The sequence below is a fragment of the Meles meles genome, chromosome 12, assembly GCF_922984935.1.
Source record: "Meles meles chromosome 12, mMelMel3.1 paternal haplotype, whole genome shotgun sequence".
NCBI classification, from domain to species: Eukaryota; Metazoa; Chordata; class Mammalia; order Carnivora; family Mustelidae; genus Meles; species Meles meles.
In genome coordinates, this window is record NC_060077.1 from 10,007,430 (window position 1) to 10,031,291 (window position 23,862).

Consider the following 23,862-nt stretch of genomic DNA (forward strand, 5'->3'; position numbering starts at 1 on the left):
AAGGGAGCAGCTCTGAGGGTTCAGAGGAATCTGGGGAGTCCAGATCTTCCGGGTCTCCAGCCCTTATGTCCCCCGGCTGTGTATCAAGGGTCCCATTCTTTCCCAAGCAGGGTCCTGACCTTCGTTAGCAGACCTGATTACCCGCTAGGGGGCGCTATCATCAAAATGACAGACAACAGCAAGTGTTGGGGAGGATGTGGAGAAGCCCCCCTCACTGCTGGAGGCGGGATGAGTGGCACAGAGCCAGGGGACTCGTTAGGGTGGGTCGTCACCGTTAAACCCCGGAGTTATCCTACAAGCCAGCGATTCCACTCCTGGCTAGATACACCCAAAAGAAATGAAAATATATGTTTGCGTAAAATCCCATGCCAACATTCATAGCAGCATTCCTCATAAAGGCCAAAACGTGGAAACAGTCCAAACGCCCACCAGGGGATGACTGGGTAAACCCGGCGTGCTCTCTCCACCCAGTGGAATACCGTCCAGTAACAATAAGGGGGAGCCACGGACGTGGAAGCTCCCACACCACACAGATGGACCTTGAGCACGTGCTGCTAAGTGAAAGAAGCCGGACACAAAAGAACAAATACGGTGTGATCTCGTTTGTAGGAGGTGTTGATAATAGAGTCAGGAAGCAGATCACTGGGTGGTCAGGGATTGGTCCGGGAGGGGCGGAGGGAATGCAAAGTAAGTTCTGATGGATTTCAGGTTTCCCTTGGGGCTGGTGAGAAGGTTCTGGAATCAGGATAGCGGATGCCCCTTGTGACATGGCTCACCTGGTGAGTATCCTAAATGCGAACTTTGTGACTATCCCCAAACCGCTGAGCTGTACCTTTTATAAATCGAGATTCACCGTGTGTGAATTACATGTCAAGGACGATTTTTTTTTAAATTAAAAATTAAATTGAAGCATTAAAAAAACAAACCAACCTGACACTTTCTTTGGAGTCTTGCTTTGCGCACGTGCTGCCTTTCTGGATCGGGTCCTCATTCTCCCCCGCTCTCCAGCCGCAGGAGATGGAGCCTCTGTGAGCTATCGGGGAGGCCCCCTGGCTCTGCAGGGCTCGCAATGGCTGATTGATCACATTTAGCTTTTCGTTATTTTTTATCCCCTAAGGCTTCCTAGTAAGGTTTTTTTTTTTTTTTTAATTAATATATAATGTAGTATTTGCTTCAGGGGTACAGGTCTGTGAATCATCAGTTTTACACAGTTCATAGCACTCACCATAAAACATACCCTCCCCAAGATTTTATTTATTTATTTGAGAGAGACAGAGACAGAGAACACGAACAGGAGGAGCTGCAGAGGGAGACGGAGAAGGGGAGAAGCAGACTCCTGGGTGAGAAGACACCGGATGCGGGGCTCGACCTCAGGACCCCAAGATCATGACCTGAGCTGAAGGCAGACGCTTAACCGACTGAGACACTCAGGCGTCCCCTCCCCAAGTAAGTTTTAATACTGCCTGGGCTACTCTGTCCTCAGAGCTCTTTTTTCCCGCATTATCTGAACTTTCCTTGCATGAGTATGTTTCCTTAAGACCTTTAGTTCCAGAGAAAAGTGCTTGTGGGCATTTTTGGGAGTATCTCTAGGTTCATTAAATGTAGAAATCAAGTTGGTGCGGACATCTATCTAAGGTTATGGCTAAGGCCTCGAAAATCATGGCGGGGTCACTATGTCAATACCAGGGTGGTCATTGTCAAAGACCAAGGAGCTAGAGTAGAATAAATCCCTGCAGGGATCAGCCCAGCCCAGGTGACGGACAGGTCCTCCTTACTTCCTGCCTACTTGGGCTACCTCAATTCCCACCATCTCACAATTCCCCTCATTCAAGAGCCATTTTGTGGGGGCGAGAGCTAGAGTCTGTGCCATGAAGATGGGAATTACTGAATTGAGACCCATCACCGGTTCCACCCAGGACGAGCAAGGTCAAGGCCGGGTCCTCACCTGCTGCTGCATGCTTGGCGGGGGCAGGTCTCGGCGGCCCGCAAGTGTCAGTCCTGAGCTCTGGGGACTGGCCAACCACAAAGGTGTGACTTGGGGTCCTGAGAGTCCCACCCCTGGATACGCAGTCAGGGAGGTGAGTCTGAGACTTTATTGGCATCATGTGCCCTCACACCAGGTGGGGGTGCACAGGAGGTGCCGGTGGGCTTGGCCTCTGAGACTTCCCTATAGTCCCAGGGGCAGCAGAGGAACAGCTCTCAGGCACGGTCTCCCTCCCTTCCAGAGAGGAGATCTGAGGTACTCTGTTAGAGCATGCCCAGCCATGGGCCATGGGGAGTCAAGCTCGCTGAGACCCACGGGGGGCACGCAGGGGATGCGTTGGGGCTCCTTCCCTTCTGTCTCCTCCCGCCCCTCCCCCTGGGATGGACCACCCGCTCACCCACCCAACAGACATTCACAGCGCATCTGCTGGGGCTGCCGTCCCCGACTCGGGCTGTCGGCGCTGGGCACCTGCTAGGTGGGAGACGCAAGCCCCCTCCAGTCTGCCCCGTTGTCCGAGTTCTGGCTATAATCTAGACCGTGCTGACGGAGGGGGACCGGACGCATCTTCCTGCCATGCTGGGGGCCAGCAAGCCCTGAGCGATGCCTGTGACCACCAGAGCCCACATTCTGGGTCCGGCCCCCCGCTTTGTGGGTGTGAGTGTCAGCAGCGGCAGTGGCCTCCTGACCTCTGCTTCACCCACATTGGTCTGATCTTGACTCCAACAGTCTGGTCATGGTCCCTGCCCTCCGCTCCTCCAGACCACCCAGAGATTCAGATGGAAGCCCTTTCTGCTTACGATTCTTGAACTGTTTTGTTTTCCGTGCTGAATCGTGACTCAGAGGGATGCTGTTGCTGGCCCAGGGGTCAGGAGTGACCCTTGCATGGACCCGGTGCCTTTGCTCTGAGGTCACAGAGAAGCAGGCTGAGCACTGTCATTGGTGCATTGGTTCACGTCCAGGCTCTGGGGATGGAGAATCCCACTGGTGATGCTCCCGCAGGCCAGGAGAGAAGACAAGAGCCCAGTAAAAATTCAGGAAGGCAAACAGGGCATGGTCTCGGGATGCGCACGGGGGGAATGAGTGCAGCAGGAAGGGGCAAGAAAATCAGGCTCTGGCGAAAAGGCAGTCAGGCATCCCTTGAGAGGGGCTGCATGGTACACGTGCCCCCACTCCGTGTGTGACAGATAAAACTAGCACACATAGCAGCTGAGCTCAGAGAGCAACTCAGGAACTTAGCCATACACTGTAGGCCCCTGAGCACCTTCTTCCTGCATCCAGGCCAGACACTGCTAATCAATCACAGCATCACAAATGCACGCCCTGACTTTCCTTGCTGCGTCCATGGCAGACATCACTAATTGATTAGGTCACTCTTCCCAGGTATGTATCCGTTCTCCAGAATCCTCCAGGACACATGGCTCCAGGCAGCCACTAGCAAGGGACTGTGGCTGACAAAAGGCATGAAGACTGTCCCCTCTGTGAGAAGTTGTTGGGCTGGGGAAGAAGAAGAGGCCACTGGTAGGACAGGGAGGAAACGGTTTCGGCAGCAGACATGAGCTGATGTGGACAGGCACAGAAGTTGGGAAAGAGGAGGACATTCTCTGCAGGGGCAGTGTGGGATGCAACCATCGCTGTCCAAGAGCAGAGGCATGGCGGGGAGGCTGGGAACCCAGGCTGCTGCCAGCCCACAGACCCACAGGTATCAGGCGGGTAGGCTGCACAGAGTAGGAGGAGAGCACGGAGTGGGGAGGCTGGATGGAGAGGCTGGATCAGTCTCTCTCTCTCTCACACACACGCACATCTGGTAGGTGTCCCTGAGTTTCCTCATGCCGAGGGCTGGCGTCCTTCCGTCCATCTGGTACAAACATGGACTCTGGCCCTCATGCAGCAGCCTGGGGGAAGGTGGCAGAAGAAGTTGGTTAGCCCTAACCTTCCCGGCGAAGCCGAGGCCAGGACAGCCAGTGTACAGGGCAGAGGGTGCACATGGGGCCACGGCTAGGCCTGCCCCTCTGGCCAGAGTCCTGGCCCTCCCTGAGCACAGTGCCCCCAATTAAGCCTGCCCCTGCTGCTCCACCACTCTCCTACCTTCGCTGGCCATGGTCGGATGGGGGTGCTGTCCCTGCTCATGCAGCACAGGGCAGACATGTAGGCAGCGGCTTTCTCGGCCAGCAGGTCCCAGCGGGCATTGTGGCCGAGATTGCCCGTCGGGTCAGCCGGATCCAGGATGATGGGCCTGCAATTGCCGTTAGAGTCAGGCTTATTCCTGGTCACATCGGGGTGTCTTCTGAGAGATTGGTTGGACTAGTCTCCTCCCTCAGCCAATACTCTGCACGGGCCACTTCTCCCATCTGCATCCAGGGCAGACATCACTAATCGATCACTGTGTTCATCTGGGCCACACCCTGGCAGCAGGTAGCTGGCATCCCTAACTGATCATGGCACCGGTCCTATCACCCTCCCTTCCTACATCTGTGGCAGATGGCACCACCTCCGAGTCTTTTTCAGCACACCATGCTAAGTCACCCACGGGCTAGAGGTGTGAAAGCATCTCTCTCTCTGCACCATTTGAGGAGGAGGCAAAATCCCAAAGAATAAGGCATGCCTACATTACCTGGTGGGTGCCCAGGTAGGGCTGCCAGATTTAACAAGTACAAGCAGAGGATGCCCAGTTAAATTTGAGTTTTGGATAAACATAAGTCTATCCCCAATGCTGCATGGGATATACGTATCCTAAAAAGTGACTCCTTGTTCATCTGAAATTCGTACTTGACTTGGAGCCTTGCATTTCATCTGTCAACTCTATTTACGGGGGACGAGGAAACGGACTGCCTGTCCCCCAGGTGCTAAGGGGATCTCTGTTAGAAGGGAGCTCGGTCTTAGGAAGAGGATTTTGCTCTCCCTGCTCTGTGCCCTCCGGATGTGGGAGAGTGAGCGACCCCATCTCTGAGACCCTGTGATGGGGAGGGAGGACTAGAACCTGGGCTGCCGAAGCTGACGGTTCAGGAAGTCTCTGACAGTCTCATCCTTGTCGTTGTAGTTGACGGTCCAGTAGACACAGAGCTGGCGGTACTGGCTGACCAGCTCTAGGACAGTGCGGAAGCCCTGGGCCATGTTGAACTGGGGGTCCCGGCCGCCCTGCTCCCAGGCGTACACCGTCAGGAGTTCCAGCCCGTGCTGGGGGGGCAGGGAGCCTCTCCCTTTGGGCATCTTGTTGCACTGGGGAATAAGGGGAAAGAGGATGTGTTGGTTCACACTGGCAATGAAGGGGAGCAGGACACTTCCAGAGCTGGCAAGCCCACCCCCAAATTTTATGGAGCACCCTCACGTGTCAGATGCCTGGCCGTGCATTATCTCTTCAAGTCCTGTGACCTAGTAGTGACACCAGTCCAGTTTTCCAGATAAGCTAACGAGGGTCCCCCCGGGCTGGGGAGTGCCACTCCTTCTGCTCCACCAACCCAGGGCTCTGGCCCCTGCCCCCGCCCAGGACCTCGACGGGAAGGTTGGTGGCCGGGGGGTGGGGGGCATCCTCACGCCGCACCTGCCGGTACCAGTATTTCACCAGTCGGATCAGACTCTTGAGCTTGGTGGGCCGAGAGATGATAAAGTCCCGCTGCAGCTCCGTGAAGCAGGTGGAGAACTCGCCCGCATGGTTGTAGCTATGGATGAGGTCGACGTAGACTTGAGATGGGGGCCTGTAGCCGGGGACCAGCTGGCCTGGAGAAAAGAGGAGGCCACCATCAGCTCATTCCCCAGAGTCCTGCTGGGGCCAACTGAGCAAGGACATCCAGGACCTCCTACTTGGGCATCTCCCTAACAGCTGGGCTGGGACCCACTGGGGGGCGGCGGGGAGTCCAAGGGTGATTTTAGTTGGAGCACAGACATGGCATGACCCAGCGTTAAAATATCTTGTTTTCCTACCTGTCCCCTTTCAACCCTTCCATTTACCTATCATGAGGAAAGTTTCGGCTGGGAGCTAACACACTCCTAAGGGCTCTTGGATGCTCATTCATGTGTCTCTAACCAAGGGAGAGCCTCGCTCTCAGAGCCTCCAGTAGGCCCGCAAGCGGCAAGCTGATGCCACCCTCTGGTTTCGTTGCCCTTAAAGGCATTCCTTGACCTTCAAACCCCTGCTTTCTGGAGAACTGTGTAGCTCTGGCTGCCTTTCTGGGTGAGCCCCTTCCTTGTCACTTGTTTTCCTAACCTCGGGAACGAAATACATTCAGATACAGGGGATGTCCTCCTGCAAAATTGCCGAGGCAATCTCAGAACTGAACCGATACTAAGAGGTCTGTGTCTGTTTTGTTCAAGGCTTTATCCTTGGTGCCTGGAGAATGCTCGGCACGTAGTCGGCACATTTACAGAACTCACGGATCCCACGAGTCCATGGCAGGTGGAGGAGACGGCGCACAGGTATGCAAAAACGGGATGCAGGGCGACACCCCGATACCTGCATCATCAGGTGAAGGCCTTGGTGCTCAAGGCAGGGAAGTCCCACACTCAAGGCCAACCACCATGTCGGTGCAACTGCTGACACTAGGACCCAGCCCAGAGTCACCACGAGGCCACATAACACCGTTGCGTGAATTTAGAGAAAGGTGTCCTTTTCTCCGGACACTCTGCAGGAGGGTGATGATAAACATGCCTGTGTATAAGGCCTATGCTGTGAGCGGGTGTGCTCTGGTTGTGCAATGCACCACCCCGAATACCGTCCCTGGCATCCCAGCCTCCGTTTTTCCCCTTCTCAAGACTATGCCTGGGTACCTCACCTAAGGCGTCAAAGGCTGGTAGCACATCGAAGTCCACACTCTGATCCAGCATCGTCTGGGACGTCAGGGAGAAGCTCAGCACGCGGGAATTCTCCCACTTGGGGATCTCGAACTTCACCTCGAACTGCATCTCCTGCTGACATGCCTCCAGCTGGGCTCGGATCTCTGAGATGACCTCAGTCCGCTTGGTGCCCTGCTCGGTGAACTGGCTGAAGCAGCTGAGGAACACCACTAGATCCGCATCCGAGCGGCCTCGCAGAGCCGTGCCTTTGGCTAAAGAGCCGCCCTGGGGAGGACACAGAGGTGGCTTGACCCCTGAAGGACTCCTGCTAGCGCCTGTGGGTCAGAAACTTGCTGTGTGACCCTGGACAAGTCACCTAACCTCGCTGTTTTACCTCTTTCATATGGGGTTAATACACAGTATGATTATGAGGAAAAGAAATGTGCAAGACAGAAGTTTAAACCTTTCAACAAATGTAAACTTTCTCATCCCATCAAGTTTGGGGGCTGGGATAGATTTGAGAGATTTTTTTTCTTTTTTCTTTTTGGCCTGTGGCTCTCAAGCCTATCTGCATCAGGAGAGTTTTTTAAAAAAATGATGGATGTCTGGCTCCTATGCCCCGGAGACTGTGATTTCATTGGCCTGGGAGGGAGACTGGGTGTCAGTATAATTTTTTAAGTGGCTCTAAGTGAGGCCATGGTGGACAACCAGTGAACCAGGTTATCATCTTCAAGTATTATGGACGAGAAAGATAAGGATCAGAGAAGGGGAAGGTATTTGCCTGAGGTCACACAGCAAATCATCAGGGACTTTTCATTGACTGACTCCATGCTGACCATCTTCTGGAGCTGACCTGGGTCTCACTTGTGACTTCAGTTGTGGACTGAGGTCATATCTGATATAGTGGATAATGATTTCTTAACACAGAGCATCCCTTCTGTCTTCTGGGATCACCATGCCGGTTTTCTCTGGGGAATCACTCCTCCCCCACAGGCAGGTCCATGTGGAGAGGACTCCATCATATGAGCCAGGCTTGGCCAGTCAGAGCATGTCTCCCTGGCCCCACGGATTAGTTTGGGGATGGGTATAAATCCCCGTCAGGCCAATGAGACTCAATTCCAAGACTTCTATTTGAACTTTAAGAAAACAGAATTCCCTTTTCTGGAAGTTTAGAGATGCCAAGGACAATCATATCGAAAGGGCCTGCCCAAAACAGAAGATGGCAGAGCCAAGAGCTGGGATGAAAAGCTGAGTCCTGATGACCCTGCATGGGCTCCTAGATCAAACTGTACCTGATAGTAGCACTACTCCAGGGCTTTCCATTTGCATCAGCTAATATATATATATTTTTGTTCCTCCTTTTGTGTTGGTTGTCACAAGCAACCAAAAGAGAAGTATGTGTTGGACATGTCTGGGTTCTCTCTCTGCCATCCACCCGCAACCACATTCTGGTTTCTCTTCTAGGCTTGGCCTTGTGCTGATTGTCGTAAGGATGATAGAAGTGAGTCAGGCCAGGCCCTGGTCTGGGAAAGATCACCAGCCTGCAGAACCCTCCTTGCCCACAGCTCTCCGGGGACTTACCTTGACCACCTTGAGCACTTTGATGGCAGAATTCCGGAAGCAGTTTTCCCTCAGGAATGAGCAGATGGCATCGACAGCCTTGTTCACCTGAGCCAAGAACTGGCGGTTCGGCTGGAGAAATTCACTGATGAACTTGTCAAGGTCCCCAGCTGGGGTTTGGTAAAGGAGAGCAGGCTGTGGAAAGAATTCGGGTAGGGACAGCTTGAGGCAGGATTCCCTGTGACTGTCCTGGCCCTAACTCTTGATACCCTAAGTGGATGAGACTCTCACTATCTCCCATAACATTTTGCTTTCTCAGCTGGTTGGTAGGTTTCTGTGGTAGCATCTGCAGGACCTGAGTTTGAGTTCTGGATCCACCACCATCACAAAGCCTTGTTGTCCCCACTTTATTTATTTATTTTTAAAGATCTTATTTATTTATTTATTTGACAAGCAGAGATCACAAGTAAGCAGAGAGGCAGGCAGAGAGGGCGAGGGAAGTAGGTTCCCTGCTGAGCAGAGAGCCCGATGCGGGGCTCGATCCCAGGACCCTGAGATCATAACCTGAGCCAAAGGCAGAGGCTTAACCCACTGAGCCACCCAGTCTCCCTACTTTAAATGGGGGCAAGAACAAGGCCCATGCCTAACAGGCTGAATTGAGTATTAGGCACTGGTTATGAGATCCTGCTGAACAAGAGCAAATGCAATAAACTCACATCCCTTATCATCTTAAGTGAGGTTCCCTAGAAGCAGAGCTGGGGATATGCACACCAGCAGGGACAGGCGATCTGGGTGGGAGGGCCCCAACACCATCCGCCACTCCAGGGACTCCCCTCTTACCATCACATCCCAGGACTGCACAGACGTCCCTTTTCCACTCCTAAAGCAGACCTGTGTCCCCAGAGCTGCTGCTTCCTGGGCCAACAGCTCCCAGCTGCCCTGGCCCACATTCCAGGTGGGGTCGGCAGGATCCAGGACCAGGGGCCTGGGGGCAGAGTGGGTGGGCAGGCAGGTGGGGAATGTGGGAATCAGTGAAGGAGCAGGCGGGGTGGGAGAGACTAGGGAAGGGTGTGGGAGCTGGGGAGAAGGAGAAGAGTGTCAGGACCTGAGGGCTGGCCCAGTCTCTCTTAAGCATGGTAGTAGGGTTCCTGCCTGGCCGCCTCGGTCGGGAAGGGACTGGGTGGTCCCTTAATTTCAGAAATGGTATTTTATTGTGTTAATGAAACTGGTCTTGGCTTCTTGTGTCCATGCTTCCTCAGGAAAGAGTCCAGAAGGAAGCACAGTGACAAATGGGGTTGGGGCACCCAGGGCCCACCCTGGACCCTCCTGGACACAATGACTCCAGGGCGACAATGGGGGAGGTGAAGGATGATGGAGGGAAGGCAATGGGGAAGTGTCTGCACCTCTTTTTCTGAAGCTGGCCCAGAAGGTGTGTTTTGATAGCCGGGTCCTCAAAGCTGTAGTTGACCGTCCAGTAGACACAGAGCTGCTGGTGCTGCTGGACAAGTTCTAGGACGGTCTTTAGGCCTTCCGCCGTTTTGAAAGAATCTTTCCCGCAGCCTTGCTCCCAGGCAAAGATGGTCAGGAGCTCCAGGGCATAGACTGGGGGCAGGGAGGCACAGGCTGGCTGCTGTCCTTTGTTCCGAGCTGCGACCTATGTCACCCAAAGCCAATCAAAGAATGAGTGGACATGAGCATCTTACTATGTGCTAAGCATGGCCCTAGGGACTTGGAGGGGGGGTGGTATATAAAAACAAAGCCACGCTAAAAATAGAACCCTTCTGATTTTACAGGTGGATAAACTGGGGTCTGGGTGGGGGAGTGACTTGTCCAAGGTCACACAGTGACCTAAGACTAAGAATCTCAGACTTGGTCGTTGCCTGGAGTCTCTCCTCAAAGGGTGTAAAGGAATGCAGGCTGCAGTATCTTCAGCTTGGGACGCCAACATCTGTCACCATAGTGACGTAAGCAGCAGTGACGTAAGCTGCAGCTCAGTGGGTGTTTGTTGAATGAGCACATGACCGCGAGGGCTTTCAGAGAAGTGTTAGGTGGGGCCGCTCTGGAAGACGCTCTGGGGTTAATTAATACAACTTGCACAGAGGACAGTGATGGTGGAATAGCATAAGCTAGGGCTTGGGGGAAGGGGGGAAAGGGAGAGCATTAGCGGTGGGAGGAGCGAGGAGAAACTGATCAGCTAGAGAGGGACGGTGAACCCAGCCACAAGAAACGAGCACTTAGGGCCTGATGGAGAAAAGACTTCCTCTTAGCAATAGGCTTCCGGTCTAGGCAGCAAGTGGAGGATGGAGATGGAGGAGGTGGTCCTTCTACTGGGGATGGCCAATAAGAAGCGAAGGAAGGGAGATGTCTGCCCAGGAGAGGAGCTGATTGGCTGAGGCAGCTGCCATGAAAGCAGCTGCTTCCCGCGTGGAGTAAGGTGGGTCTGGCAGCCTCACCTGACGGTACCAGTGCTTCACCAGCAGGATCAGGTTCTTCAGCTTGGCCGGCCGAGTGTTCACAAAGTTCCTCCGCAGCTCTGAGAAGCAGGCCGCGTACTCGCCGCCCTGGCAGCCGCTGTTGAGGAGGGTCGAGTAGACCTGGGGCGCGGGCTTGGCGCCAGAGCAGAGCTGCCCTGTGGAAATTTGAAACACTCTGAGGGCAGAGCTCTAACGAAGACACCTGCATGTCCCAACCCAGCCACTCCCCAGCCTTTATTAATATCTGAACGTCAATTACATAGCACCGCGGTCAACAATACACAATGAACAACAGAACAGCAATCGGGACTCTTTTTTTAAGCACCAAATACGTGCCCGCTGCTTTTTAGTAATTTTCACTAATGCACCCAATAACTCTGCAAAGTGGGGGATCTTGACCCCAGACAAGCTATGTAGCATAGCGGGTAAGGGAATTAGTCTCCAAGGCACAGGCTGGAGGCAGCCCTCACCCACGGCGTCAAAGACGGGCAGCAGGGTCACATCCATCCAGCTTTCTAGGGCCGGGGACACCAGCTGGAACTGCAAAGCCCCGGGCACGGTCCTCTCAGGAAACTTGAGGCTCAGGCCAGGGACTGGGTCCTGCCACCCGGATTCCAGCTGTGCCCGCATCTCACTAAGGATCTGTTGGCGGCGGGTGCTTTGGTCCTTGTAGTCGTTGAAGCAGTTGAAGAAAATGACAAGTTCGGCATCGCAGCCACCCCTCAGGTCTGTGCCCCGGCCAAAGGAGCCCCCCTGCAGAGGAAGGACCATCTCAGACCTGCGGGTGTCCCTGAGCTCAGGGGTCAAACTCTGACCCTAACTGCTGGCCGCCATCTGTGGCCCAGACGTGACTGGTTCACTGAGGCCAGGACCAGGGACACCACGACAGAGGCAGGCTGCAGGAGGGCTGTGACCTCTGACTCCTGGAAGCCTGGCAATGTCTGACTATACCTGTCTGCACCTGCCCTCTGACCCCTGGGCCCTGCACAAAATCAGACCAACGTGCAGCAACAGATAACGGGGGGGGGGGGGGGGGCACAGTATTAAAGATTTTAGCCAAACATCTGCAGCACCTACTAATTGTACATCTGGATCACTGGTTGCAAACTGAGGTTCCAGGGCCAGATGGGACTCTGTTGGCTTGTTTCAATCCACCCACCACCCACCAATCCATCCATCCATCCATCCATCCATCCATCCATTCATTCATTCAACACTTGTTTATGGCACTCAAGTGTGCCAAGATATGGGAGTACATAAAAGGTTCCTGCTCTCCCAGAATTTATATTCTAGCAGAGAGGGGAGGAGGGAGGGACAGTCAGCAGACAACAGCTCCCAGAAAATGCTAAGTGCTGTGTGGACGCAAATCAGTCAGGAAGGGGGACCAGGGTGTAAATTGAGCAGTCAGGCCTCTGTGAGAAGGGGACTTGGGTCCCAGATTTACAGGAGGGGAGGGAGCCAAGTGGATCAGAGGAAGAGCCTTCCAGAAAGAGACACCAGGATGGTGTAAATGAAGGTCAGAGAAAGACCCAGGGCCAGATCCTACGGGCCGTGAAGCCATTTCTCTCTGTGAAACGGCAGAGGATTTTCAGCAGAGGAGGGAAGCGGTCTGATTATAGTAATAGTAGTTTAAAAAACTATCATTAAAATTTTTTTAAAAGCTGGCACTCAGATATACGCCTCGGAGGGCGGCAAACTCCCCTTTCATGGATGTCCACTTACCTGCCAACCCTCTGCTCCTTCCCCTCCTCACTGCGGTGCCCCAGGACGGTCCCACCAGTGTCTCCCCCCACAGACTCACCTTGCTGACTCTCGAGACCTTGTAGACACACTTTTCACGAAGGCAACTCAAGATGACATCGATGGCCTTGCTGACCTGCTTCTGGAACTGGGGGTTTGGTTTCAGGTGGTCCTGGACGAAGCGGTCCAGGTCCTTGGCAGCAATCTGTGACAGATCCGAGGCCGTCCCCAGCATGGAAGGGATGATGCTGGCTGCCCCCGAGGGGCCAGGAGCTGGGCCTGAGGGCTGCGTGCCCCCTTTCCTGGGGCGCACAGCATGGTGACTGCTGCTCTCCTTAGGGGGCCTCTGGGCAGAGTCTCGCTGGATGGGGTGGTCTAAACCTGAGGTCCCAGCACGTGGAAGGCCCTGGAAGTGTGTAGAAGGAGTTTGTCTTACAGGCATAGAAGTTTCACCATCCCTTCTCTCGCCAGCCCCCTCCCAATGGACAGTCAGAGTGACTGAGACTCAGAGTGGGGAAGCCAGAGTACCACGGTTAGCCCATAGGGTGCCTTTGTGCAGATTAGAAAGGGATGCGCTTACAGATGGGATCAATTCTAGAAAGGACCCCTGTGCGGGGCGGACACGGTGTGGCCAGCAGACAATTAGCCCGTGTGCACAGAGGTGTTCCTCCAAGCAGGCTGGGCTTGGTGAACAGCTTGTTCGCGTGTCCGCGGCCCCCACTCCCCACTCTGTCCCCCACCCCGGGGCCCCAGCGCCCAGTGGATGGTGCTCAGGAAACACTGCGCCCCTGAAGTAGGTGTGGCTTTACACCTAACAAGGATCCCCGGAGCCCCTCACTCACAGGCCCCTCCCAGGGCTGCACAGAGCCCCCTGCCGCCTGCAGAAAGCACGGGCGCTCGAAGCAGGACCCTGCCTCCTGGGCCAGTATGTCCCAGCGCCAGGCTGCACCGTTCCCCACATCCCACGTGGGGTCAGCTGGGTCCAGGATCACAGGCCTGCAAAGCCAGAGGGACAGGAAAGTTCTGCTTAGTACAATGGTCAAGATCGGGGCTTCTGAGGTCAAGCCGAGCTGGTGCCAATCCCCGCTCTTCTACTTCCCAGCTGTGGGACCTGGTGTCGATGACTCCCTTCCTCTGAGCTCGTTTCCTTTTGTGCAAAACGGGGACGACAACCGTGCCTGCTTCGGTGGGCTGGTATGGGCTGTTATTAAATCGGGGCAACTTCGATAGAGTCCTCAACTCTAGATGCATATTAGAATCATAAGACGGAAGGGTTAGGGTTAGGGTTAAGGTTAGCCATATCTTTCCTCCGCGTGCTTCCAACCGGGCATGCGCACAGAAGCACACGTACAAGGCGGCTCCTACCAGCCCTGTCCTAGCAAAAACCGCCCGATGTCCACCATCAGCGCACTGGGCAGTGGAGTGTGATTAATCCCCACAATGGAACACGATTCAGTCGCACGAAACAATGCACAGCAATCAACAATACACACAAAGATGCGGCAGAATCTCACCAACTTAACGTTGAGGAAGAGACGCCAGACACAAAAGTATGTGCCCTCTGATTCCCTTTCAGTAAGATTTTAAAATAGACAGAACTGGGGGCGCCTGGGTGGCTCAGTAGGTTAAAGCCTCTGCCTTCTGCTCAGGTCATGATCTCAGGGTCCTGGGATCGAGCCCTGCGTCGGGCTCTCTGCTGGCGGGGGGGGGGGGGGGGGGGTGGGGGGGGGGGTGGGGGGGGCGGTGTACAGCTTTCCCCCTCTCTCTCTGCCTGCCTCTTTGCCTACTTGTGATCTCTGTCTGTCAAATAAATAATAAGATTAAAAAAAAAAAAACACTGCCCTGATGGGCACCTGGGTGGCTCAGATGGTTGGGCGTTTGCCTTTGGCTCGGGTCATGATCTCCAGGTCTTGAGATGGAGCCTCACATCGGGCTCCCCTCTCAGTGGGGAGTCTGCTTCTCCCTCTCTCTGCCTCTCTCCCTGCTTGTGCTCTCTCTCTCTCTCAAAGGATAAATGAAATCTTTAAAAACAAACAAACAAACAAGCAAAAACCTGCCCCGAGTTGGGGGCCTGGGTGGGTCAGTCAGTGAAGCATCTGCCTTGGGCTCAGGTCTGATCTCGGGGTCCTGGGATCGAGCTCTGCATCGGGCTTCCTGCTCCATGGGGAATCTGCTTCTCCCACTGCCCCTGCACCCCTCCACCTTGTGTTCTGTCTCTCTCAAATAAATAAAACCTTTAAAAACAAAACTGTCCCAAGGGATTGTAATTTCCTTCTGGGGCCGAGTCCGCAGGACTAGGAACCGCACGGGCGGTGCCTGGCTCTGGCCCCCACGCAGGCCCACAGGAGAGGAAACTTATTATTTTTTTTTTTAAAGATTTTATTTATTTATTTGATAGACAGAGATGACAAGCAGGCAGAGAGGCAGGCAGAGGGAGAGGGGGTAAGCAGGCTCCCTGCTGAGCAGAGAGCCCGATATGGGGCTCGATCCCAGGACCCTGGGATCATGACCTGAGCCGAAGGCAGAGGCTTTAACCCACTGAGCCACCCAGGCGCCCCGAGAGGAAACTTATTTTATCGTTGCTCATGATCTCCCATGGCCCCCAGCCCAGGAGAGTGGGGAGGGGGTGTAGGGAGGTACCTGGGTCTCTCGAGCTGCTGCCTCAAGAAGCGGCTGACCACAGCGTCCTCGAAGCCATAGTGCAGGGTCCAGAAAACACACAGGTGCCGATACTGCTGGATCAGGCCCAGCACCGTCCGCAGGCCTTGGGCCAGGCTGAAGGCGTTCTTCCCGCAGCCCTGCTCCCAGGCGAAGATGGCCAGCAGCTCCAGGGCATAGGCTGGAGGCAGCACCTCCCTCCTTGCCTCCTCCCGGCACACCTGTGAGAGGGTGAAGCAAGGAGAAGGAGGGAGCTTTCTGCAGAACTTGGCTGGATCGCTCAGTCTCGGGGCCGCGGAGCCCACAGGCGGAAGCCAGGGAGGAGAGGCTGGGTTCTAGGAGCAAACTGATCTTTCTCAGCCGCCCCCACTCCTGGAGCTTCAGCTTCCAGCTCCTGGGACTGGGAGCAGTCAGAGAGAGGCTAGCGGGTAGTGTGAGGCTGTTACTGATTCCCCCAAATGAAAGCATGGCAGGACTTGCCCGGGGTCAGAGGGCAAGTCAGTGGTTGAGCAAGGACGGCTATCCGGCACCTCCTCATACCAGACTTGCTATAGTATGAGTGGTCTGGCACAAGGACCAAGCTACGTGCCCTGCGATTTTGTGGGGCTGACCCCTCCTCTCCAGGCACAGGCTGGGCACCCCTTCCTCCACACACAAGGGTCTATCCACAAACATGAATATTTCGGAGGGAGAGTGGTATTCCTGAGGCTGGGACGGGAGGTGTATAAACTCCACGTTACTTCATACCATACATAAGATATTCTAGAGTTTCAAAGCCCTGAAACCACAGGAAAAGAAAAAATCTTAGAATCTTTTGAAAGGAAACACGGAAGAATGATTTTAGAAAGTCAGGATAGGCAAAGCCTTCTTACATGACACACAAAGTACAAATCACATAAGAAAAAGATGAGGGGACCTGATTCCGTTAAAATTCAAACATTTTCTGTGACAAAAGACCTATGAACAAAGTGAAAGTACAAGCCTGGGACTAGGAGAACAGATTTGCATTGTATCAACGCAATAAGGGTTCACACCCAGAATATATAAAGAGCTCCAACAAACCAACAACAACAAGACAGCTAATGCGGTAGAAAATAATAAACAAATGATAGGAACAGGCAAGTTCCCATAAAGAGACCCATGAATGGCTGCGAAGCCTAAGAAAATATTCTTGCTGGCATGAAATCACAAATTTAAACAGTCACGAGTGCCTGGTGCAAGGACCCGCGGTGGCAGCCTCACCTGACGGTACCAGTGCTTCACCAGCAGGATCAGGTTCTTCACCTTTGCTGGGCGAGTGTTCACAAAGTTCCTCCGCAGCTCTGAGAAGCAGGCCGCGTGCTCGCCGCCCTGGCAGCCGCTGTTGAGGAGGGTGGAGTAGACCTGGGGCGAGGGTTTGACGTTGGAATTGAGTGGCCCTGGGGGTGGGAGGTGCTGTGAGTCAGGATGGGTTCTGAGACACAGGATGGAGACACTGGGGGGAATTTGGTGGCAGGGGATCCACTAGCATGGGAGTTTGGAGGATGAGGAAGAGAGCCTGGAGCTTCTCAGGAGGCAGAGAGGAAAGCTCGAGACCAGAAGGAGGAGTCCCTTCCTTCCAAACCTAGGGCCAGGCTGAAGGAGGGTAGTGATGCTCCCGGCTGGGTCGGGAGTGCCTAGAACCTCGCAGTTCTTCCCTCCCCAAGGCTCCCTTGGGCAGCGCTAGAATATCACTGAACATACCTTTAATTAATCGGTGCCTTAGGGAAAGGAAACGAAGCTGGAAAAGTAGAAGGCAAAAGGTCCTGATGCTTTAGCGGCGAGCGATGGCTAGTATGTCTGAGTGCGCCTGACACGCCAGACAGGCACCGGGCTGAAGTTTCATATGAGTCCCCCAGAGCCCCACCAAAACCCGATTGGGCAAGTAGTCTTCACCTCATGTCACAGCTGAGGACCCCAAGGCACAGAGTCACTCAGGACTCTTTCCAAGGTTACACAGCCGGCCAGTGATGGAGACAGGACGGGAACCTAAAGCGGGCCAGCTTCACAGCCTGTGCCTTTCCCTCCACTGCTTCCCGTGGGCCCGGCCTGGGAAAAGTAAGCACACTCCGTAATTTCCCAGGTTCCTGACACTGTCTACTTGCTGTGTGACTTTGGGTGAGTTACTGTCTGTCTCTGTGCTTCAGCATCCCTCTTGGTGAAAAGGAAGCTAATAAGACAGTACAGGCCTGGTCAGTTTGTTTGGAATGAGATAAAAATATGTCAGGTGCTTGGCATAGGGAAGCATTTAATAAGGAGTAGCTATTGTGATTAACGTTTATGTACCAAGAGGGTGGGTGTCCAGACAGGGGAGAGTGTGGCCTTCTGCCAGGACCTCATAACTGCAGAAACTCAAGAGGGCTATCTGCAGGGACATCATGGTTAATAATAATAATAGTGGAAAATGAGGAGGAGGAGGAGGAGAGGGAAGGGGAGGAGGAGAAGAAGGAGGAGGGGAAGGAGGGGCGAGGGGGGAGTGGGGGAGAAGGGGAAAGGGGAGGAGGAGGAGGAGAAGAAGAAGAAGAGAAGCAAGCCCTCATACAGTCCCACCATGTGCCCGGCACCGTCATCCCATACATGAACACACACAGTCTTTCCAAAAACTCCATAAAATGGATAACTAGGGTTCCCTTATTATTAACCCCATTTTACAGATGCAGGCACAGGGGCTCATTATTATATTAAATCAGGCATGGGTATATGAGGAAGGGGAACATAAAGATCACATTGACGCTTTTAAGATAAAAGACAAGACTTTACAGAGTTCTGGCCTTGTCCCCAGCCCCCTACTGCTGGGAGCATGCCCCTGTGCCTTCTCCTTGTACTTGAGCAGTACAGTTCTAGGCAGTGGCTGAAGGAAAGTTGCTTAAGCGAGGGCCAAGCGTCTGGACACCAAGACCACGGACTCAGGAGCACCTGGGCTTTCTTGGCCCAGACTCAGTATGGGCAGTGAGGACATCAGAGCCCAGAGAGGGGGTTCCCCAGGCCACACAGAAGGTCGGGGGTGGGGAGGGGGAGGACCCAAACTGGAAGCTCTGTCTTACTCCTAATGATCCCACCTCTAATCCTGGAAAGGGCCAGGCACCCCTCACCCAGAGCGTCAAAGGCCGGCACCAAGCTGACATCCATCCAGTGTTCAAGGTCCGGAGATGCCAGGCGGAACTGTAGGGCCCCAGGCCTGTCCTGCCGAGGAAACTCGAAGCTCAGACCATGGATGGGTTTCTGCCACCAGGATTGTAGCGAGGTCTGCAGCTCGCTGAGGATCTCTGCCCAGTGAACACGCTGATCCTCGTAGCTCTTGAAGCAGGTGAGGAAGAGGACAAGTTCGGAATCACAGCCACCCCTCAGAGCTGTGCCCCGGCCGTCGGAGCCTCCCTACAAAGAAAGGGGAGACCGTGGGCACACAGCTCCTGGTATTCAACGCCATGCAGGAAGGCACGTCGAGCACAGCCGGCCCTGGGTTTTCGAGAAAAGCCAACTTCATTTGCAAATCCTTGATTTCTAAATGTTGGCAACCGATGTCGACCATTGTTGTGAGTTCAAAATTTTTAAATTTTTTAAAAAATGAAAACCGTGGGTGAAACAAATTCTGTTTTGCAGAACACGTTTGTGACCTTTGCCTGGGATGTGGTCCGGAGCTATGATAAGACTCCCTGAATTTTCGGGACTTTTCTGACAGGTGTTTCTTTTTGTAAAACTGTCCACCGAGGACTCCGGAAGGAAACACACACGATCAGAATCTCTCCCCTGTCAAATATCTGCCAAACCATAGTCTCACTTCCAAGCAATACCCCTGATGTGGTTTCCTTGTGGTTACACAAGACAGGAGGTTTGGGGGGTGGGGGTGAATTGAGTAACAGCCAGAAAAGACCAGAACCAGGGTTAGCCCTCCAGAGGCAGCTCCCCCACTAAGCTGGGATCATTCATTACCCCAATGGTATCCCAGTTCCTTTGCCGCCAGCTCCTCACATCGGGGGCTGCCAGCCAAGGGGAAACAGGGCAGAGCAAAGAGAAATATTGCTGACTGAGCTCTTTTGCACACAATCGTCTCGCTGAGGCTCCCTAACAAGCCTGGGAGAAAGGTATCTCCATTGCTCTCACTTCACCAAGGAGGAAAAGGTGAAACGAAAGTGCAGGGCAGGTTGCTTACCAACTCCCCGCCCAGAGAGGCAGCGCCGGATGCTCTGAACTCAGGTCAACTCTGGGAGGTCCGAGGTCCAGCTCCAAGCCTACATTCTTCCTGCACCCCTCCCCCATAGATTAACTCACTAAAAAATTCTGTTTATTATGAACGTTTCTAAACCTACACAAAAGAAGAGAGGGTTGTAAAGAAGATCTTTGCTACATTTGCTCCATTAATTCAACCCCTCTTTTCTTCCTTATGCAATTTAAGAAGAAATTCCAGCCACGGTGTCATTTTATCTCGAACATGGTGGTCCCCAATGGGGGGGGGGGACTGGTGACATTTGTCCCAGGGGACATTTGGCAATGCCAAGAGACGTTTTTGGCGCTCCTAGCTGGAGCAGGGGAGCCCCTTCATGTTGGCCCTGGGGGAGGGGTGTCTTCTGACAGGACTCCAGAGGCTGGCCACGCCTACCTAGAAACCCCAGGCTCATGTCACACATCTTATCCCCCCCCCCCCCCCAATCAGCCATTCTTCCCATCTCAGGACTGGAAAGGTAGCCCGTAGCCCTTACCTACTGCACCACGGCCTCCTTCAAAGCCTGGAACAATCAGAAGGCCATAAGCTACATTCGGCCACAAGAGCTGTTTCCAGATTTTCCAGGGAAGCGAAGGATGCCAAAGCTTTAGAGGTTCCTAAACTCTTGCTCCAAAGAAATTCTTCCTGCCCACCTCCAAGGCAGAAATCTACCTCCACATCTCATAGGCTTCGACGCTCTCCTTCTCCTTCCCCTTTCCTACCTCCCAAGCCAAGACTCAGCCCTAGGAAACCACCAGCTGCTCTGGGGTCATCCCCTGCTCATCCCTTCCCAGACAAGCTCCAAGTCCCCTCTACTCCAGCCAGCTTCCCCTGATGCACCCCTGGTGTCCCTGAGTTTGTGTTGAGGGTTTCGTGGGTGACGCCCGAATCCTCCCTGAGTCTGTGGGCATCCTGAGGTGACAAAAAGTGGCCTGGGGCTGTGGTTCACCCACATCCAGTCCCAGTTTCTCAAGTCCTAAAACAGGGACAATAATCCCCACTTCGCTGGATGTAAGGATTAAATGAGATGACTCATTTAATGAGACGTTTATTGTTATTGGGTAGTTTCTCAGTAAATTAGGCTATTATGGCTATTATAGCTATTATAGAATACCTGTGATTCTGCACCCTTAGGATCAGGCTGTGGTGTGAGGACTGGAGTCTGTCTGGACCAGGTGAAGGGCTGAATGAGTCAATGAATTTTGGATTTTTTACAAGCTCGGAGACATTATTTCGTCTCTGTGCCTCAGTTTCCCATGTGTCAGGTGGGGTTCATTGTCTCTACCCGGCGGGCTGTGGTGTGCTATTTTCAGGGAACTTCCAACAGCGCGGGCGCATAGCACTGCGTTGTTTAAATCTCAAAGGCACGAATGAAAAGAGCCGATAGAAACCATCCCTGTCCTCGAAGCCCTCGGTAATGCGCCAACATCCTTTGAGGATTGCTCCTATTTCTAGGTGACACCACCCATCCCTTTCCAAGGCGCCTACCTTGGCGATTTTCAGCACCCTCCAAGGCTGGGCAGCCGCGCGGCCCCCGCGCTCACGCAGAAAAGCTGCCAGGTCGCCCAGGGCGCGCCGCGCAGCCGTCAGGAACTCGGAGGACGGCAGCAGGTTGCCGGCCACCAGGCTGTCCAGCGCGGCGGCGGGGGTGTGGTACAGGTCCATGGCCCGGCTCAGGTACCCTGGTGCGCCCCGGCTTCTCTCTTCCGCTCTGCGCGCCCCCCGGTGCCTGCAAACCCCAGGCCTCCTCGGCTCTGCGCGGGGAGGCCGGGGGTGGGGCGGCACTGCTGCCCCAGCCTGCCCACGCGTCCCTCCTTCCCAACCTCGCAGACATGCCACTCCCCTCCCGCTTTCAGTTTCATTTCTTTTCCGCAGCTCCGGACTTTTGAACACACTTCCGCCTTCCAGTCCCAGGCCTGGTTTCTTTTCCTCCGCCTCCCGGCTTCCAGCACTGGGCCCGCCTCCCCTGGACCCGCGCCCCCCGCCCCGCCCCGCCGCCAGCTCCAGTGAACAGCACATGCCTGAACCAGACGCCTGGAGAGCAGCAGGTGCACAGAGCGCAAGCGCTCTCACCCAACCACCGACCCTGAGCATTTAGGAAACGTGCAGGATTCACGGGAGGACGTGGTCACACCTCCAGCTGAGCAGCCTGGAGGAGCCTGTTTCCTCAGAGATCCCCTGGCTGGCTCTCTGGCTGAAGGAGACATTCTAAACACCCCCAGTAACAAAGAAAACATGCAGAGCAGGTGTCCCTCCTGCTTTTCATCCATCTTCCCATTGAGTTCTCCCAACAATCAGGATGTAATTGTAATTCTTTTTTTTTTTTAAGATTTTATTTATTTGACAGAGATCACAAGTAGGCAGAGAGGCAGGCAGAGAGAGAGGGGGAAGCAGGTTCCCCGCTGAGCAGAGAGCCCGATATGGGGCTCGATCCCAGGACCCTGAGATCACGACCTGAGCGGAAGGCAGAGGCTTAACCCACTGAGCCACCCAGGCGTCCCTCTAAGTGCTATTCTTATCATACCCATTTGATAGAGGAGGAGGTTAAGGTACAGAGAACGGAAGCACCTCGGCCAAGGTCACATACATAGCTGTAAAGTTTTCAGACTGGACCTGAACCCAGCGCAAGTTATCAGTACTAGTAGCACTGTGTTGGAGCCAACTTCTCTTACATAATGTATCCATTTAATGCAATTCCAAAATGTTTAGAATTCCATTAAAAAAAAAACAACTTTAAGCATATCATTCTGGAGTCCGTCTGTAAGAATTATTTTAAGGAGGAGAAAGGAGGAAGGAAGGTCAGTGTAGAATGATGCCTCACACAATACTGCGTCTTACGACGTTAGAAAACTACAAGGGGAGTTAAGTCTCTTTGGGGACCTGCACAAAACTAGGCGGATAGAAAGCTGCGGAGTGGAGACCTGAATCTACCAGGTAGCTCATTGGTGTTTCTGTCTTCACGCCTGTCTCCTCCCTTTCTGGTGGCTTAGCTGTTGCTCCTCTACCCAGTGGACCAGAACCTGAGCTCGTTCCCAGTCTATCTCCTCCTCCCTGTCGCTCAGAACTTCACTAGTCCTCTGTCTCTTCGCTCAGGGATATACTCTGATTTGGAGTGTATCTCCAGCAGCAATGAATGTTCATGAGGACTTCCTGAAGTCTGCCTTAACCTAAAGGAAACAGAAGGTGAACTTCAGATTTCATAGTGAACCAGAGGAAGAGGTGCCATACTACCACTGTGTGCACGGGGTTTGTATTTTGGGGAGTGAGTGGCCCATCACTGGGAGGTATTCAAGTGTAGGAAGAAGATGGTTTTGTAGGCTTGATGTTGTGGAGGGGTGTTGGGGGGCTTCAAGCCAGGTGCCCTCAGCCATAGAGCCCTGGTTTCATGCTCTCCCATCCATCAGTCATCTTGATTCACAGGTCACTTTAGAAATCCCCCATGGGGGGATGGTATCCTGTACAGGTGCCTGAGATTCTACCAAAATGACAGCAAAGTATGTTAAAAGTGTTGTGCGGCTCTCTCGATGGATTGGAAATCAAGAAAAATCGCCGTAAAGGGACCAGAACATTTGAGGGATGTTGGGAAGGGAGAAAGCAGAGGGTGGAGATTGGATGAAGATGGTGGGCTGCTCACGCCCACAAGCCTTCAACTACTGCCCTAGACTCCGGAAATCACAGGGAAGGGCTGAAAAAAATGTACTTATGTTGCTGGACCCTGAGTCGACACACCACTGGTGAGCAGAAGCTGTGAGACCCCCGGCGCAGGGGCGGGACGGGATGGAGGAGGAGAACTGAGGTCTGAAACACGGAAGGAAGAAAATGCTTCTGCAGGTTGGGGAGGGCTCTGAGGAGCTGGAGGGAGGGAGGGACTCAAAGGGGTGAGCAGGGAGGGCTTTGTGTGGGTGGCTGGGAGCGCTAACTCTTGCCTTCAAAGGTGAGATTACTTAAAAATTCCTCTTTTCTTGAGCTGGGGGGCCCTCAGCATCAATCCTGGACCTCCAGCTTCATAACCACACGTTTCCTCGCTTAGCCGGCCTTCTGGCTGTGCCCTCATCTCTGTGGACTAAAAGTTACTTTTCTCAGTTTCATTTCCTTGCCAGGAAGTGGGGCAAGACCTCTGAGAATGTAGAAATGTGTGACTCAGGTGCTGTGATTTTCATCTGATCACTTCCTTCCTCCTTACACACCTGCCCCTCTGTTTCCAAACCTCATGACTTTGTGTGCGGGAACCAGCAGCTCAGCATACCAGCGCCTCGAGCTTTCTATAACCCTGGGCCGGCTGGCTTTGCATAAGCTACCAGAGCTTAGCGGGAGAGAAATACTTATCCAAAACGTTTTGTTATTTTTGCAAGAAAAATTCCTTTATTGTGGTCATAGAATAATACAAGTTTATTGCACAAAATTGACAAAGTCAGGGGCGCCTAGGTGGCTTAGTTGGTTAAGTGTCTACCTTCGGCTCA

General features: G+C 53.7%; 1 protein-coding gene across 1 annotated transcript in view; it reads right to left on the bottom strand.

The window, feature by feature from the left end:
* Window positions 1-21,224, bottom strand: part of OAS3 (2'-5'-oligoadenylate synthetase 3) — a 44,353-nt gene extending 23,129 nt beyond the window's left edge. Inside the window, 15 exon segments of the mRNA XM_046025504.1 lie at window positions 4,070-4,217; window positions 4,962-5,200; window positions 5,523-5,698; window positions 6,751-7,036; window positions 8,333-8,506; window positions 9,152-9,296; window positions 9,715-9,965; window positions 10,765-10,940; window positions 11,256-11,538; window positions 12,587-12,931; window positions 13,368-13,521; window positions 15,166-15,404; window positions 16,426-16,601; window positions 18,261-18,576; window positions 20,891-21,224. Of these exon segments, the coding sequence (XP_045881460.1) occupies window positions 4,070-4,217; window positions 4,962-5,200; window positions 5,523-5,698; window positions 6,751-7,036; window positions 8,333-8,506; window positions 9,152-9,296; window positions 9,715-9,965; window positions 10,765-10,940; window positions 11,256-11,538; window positions 12,587-12,931; window positions 13,368-13,521; window positions 15,166-15,404; window positions 16,426-16,601; window positions 18,261-18,576; window positions 20,891-21,067 (3,285 nt within the window). The 5' untranslated portion in view covers window positions 21,068-21,224.
* Between the last annotated feature and the right edge of the window lie 2,638 nt (window positions 21,225-23,862).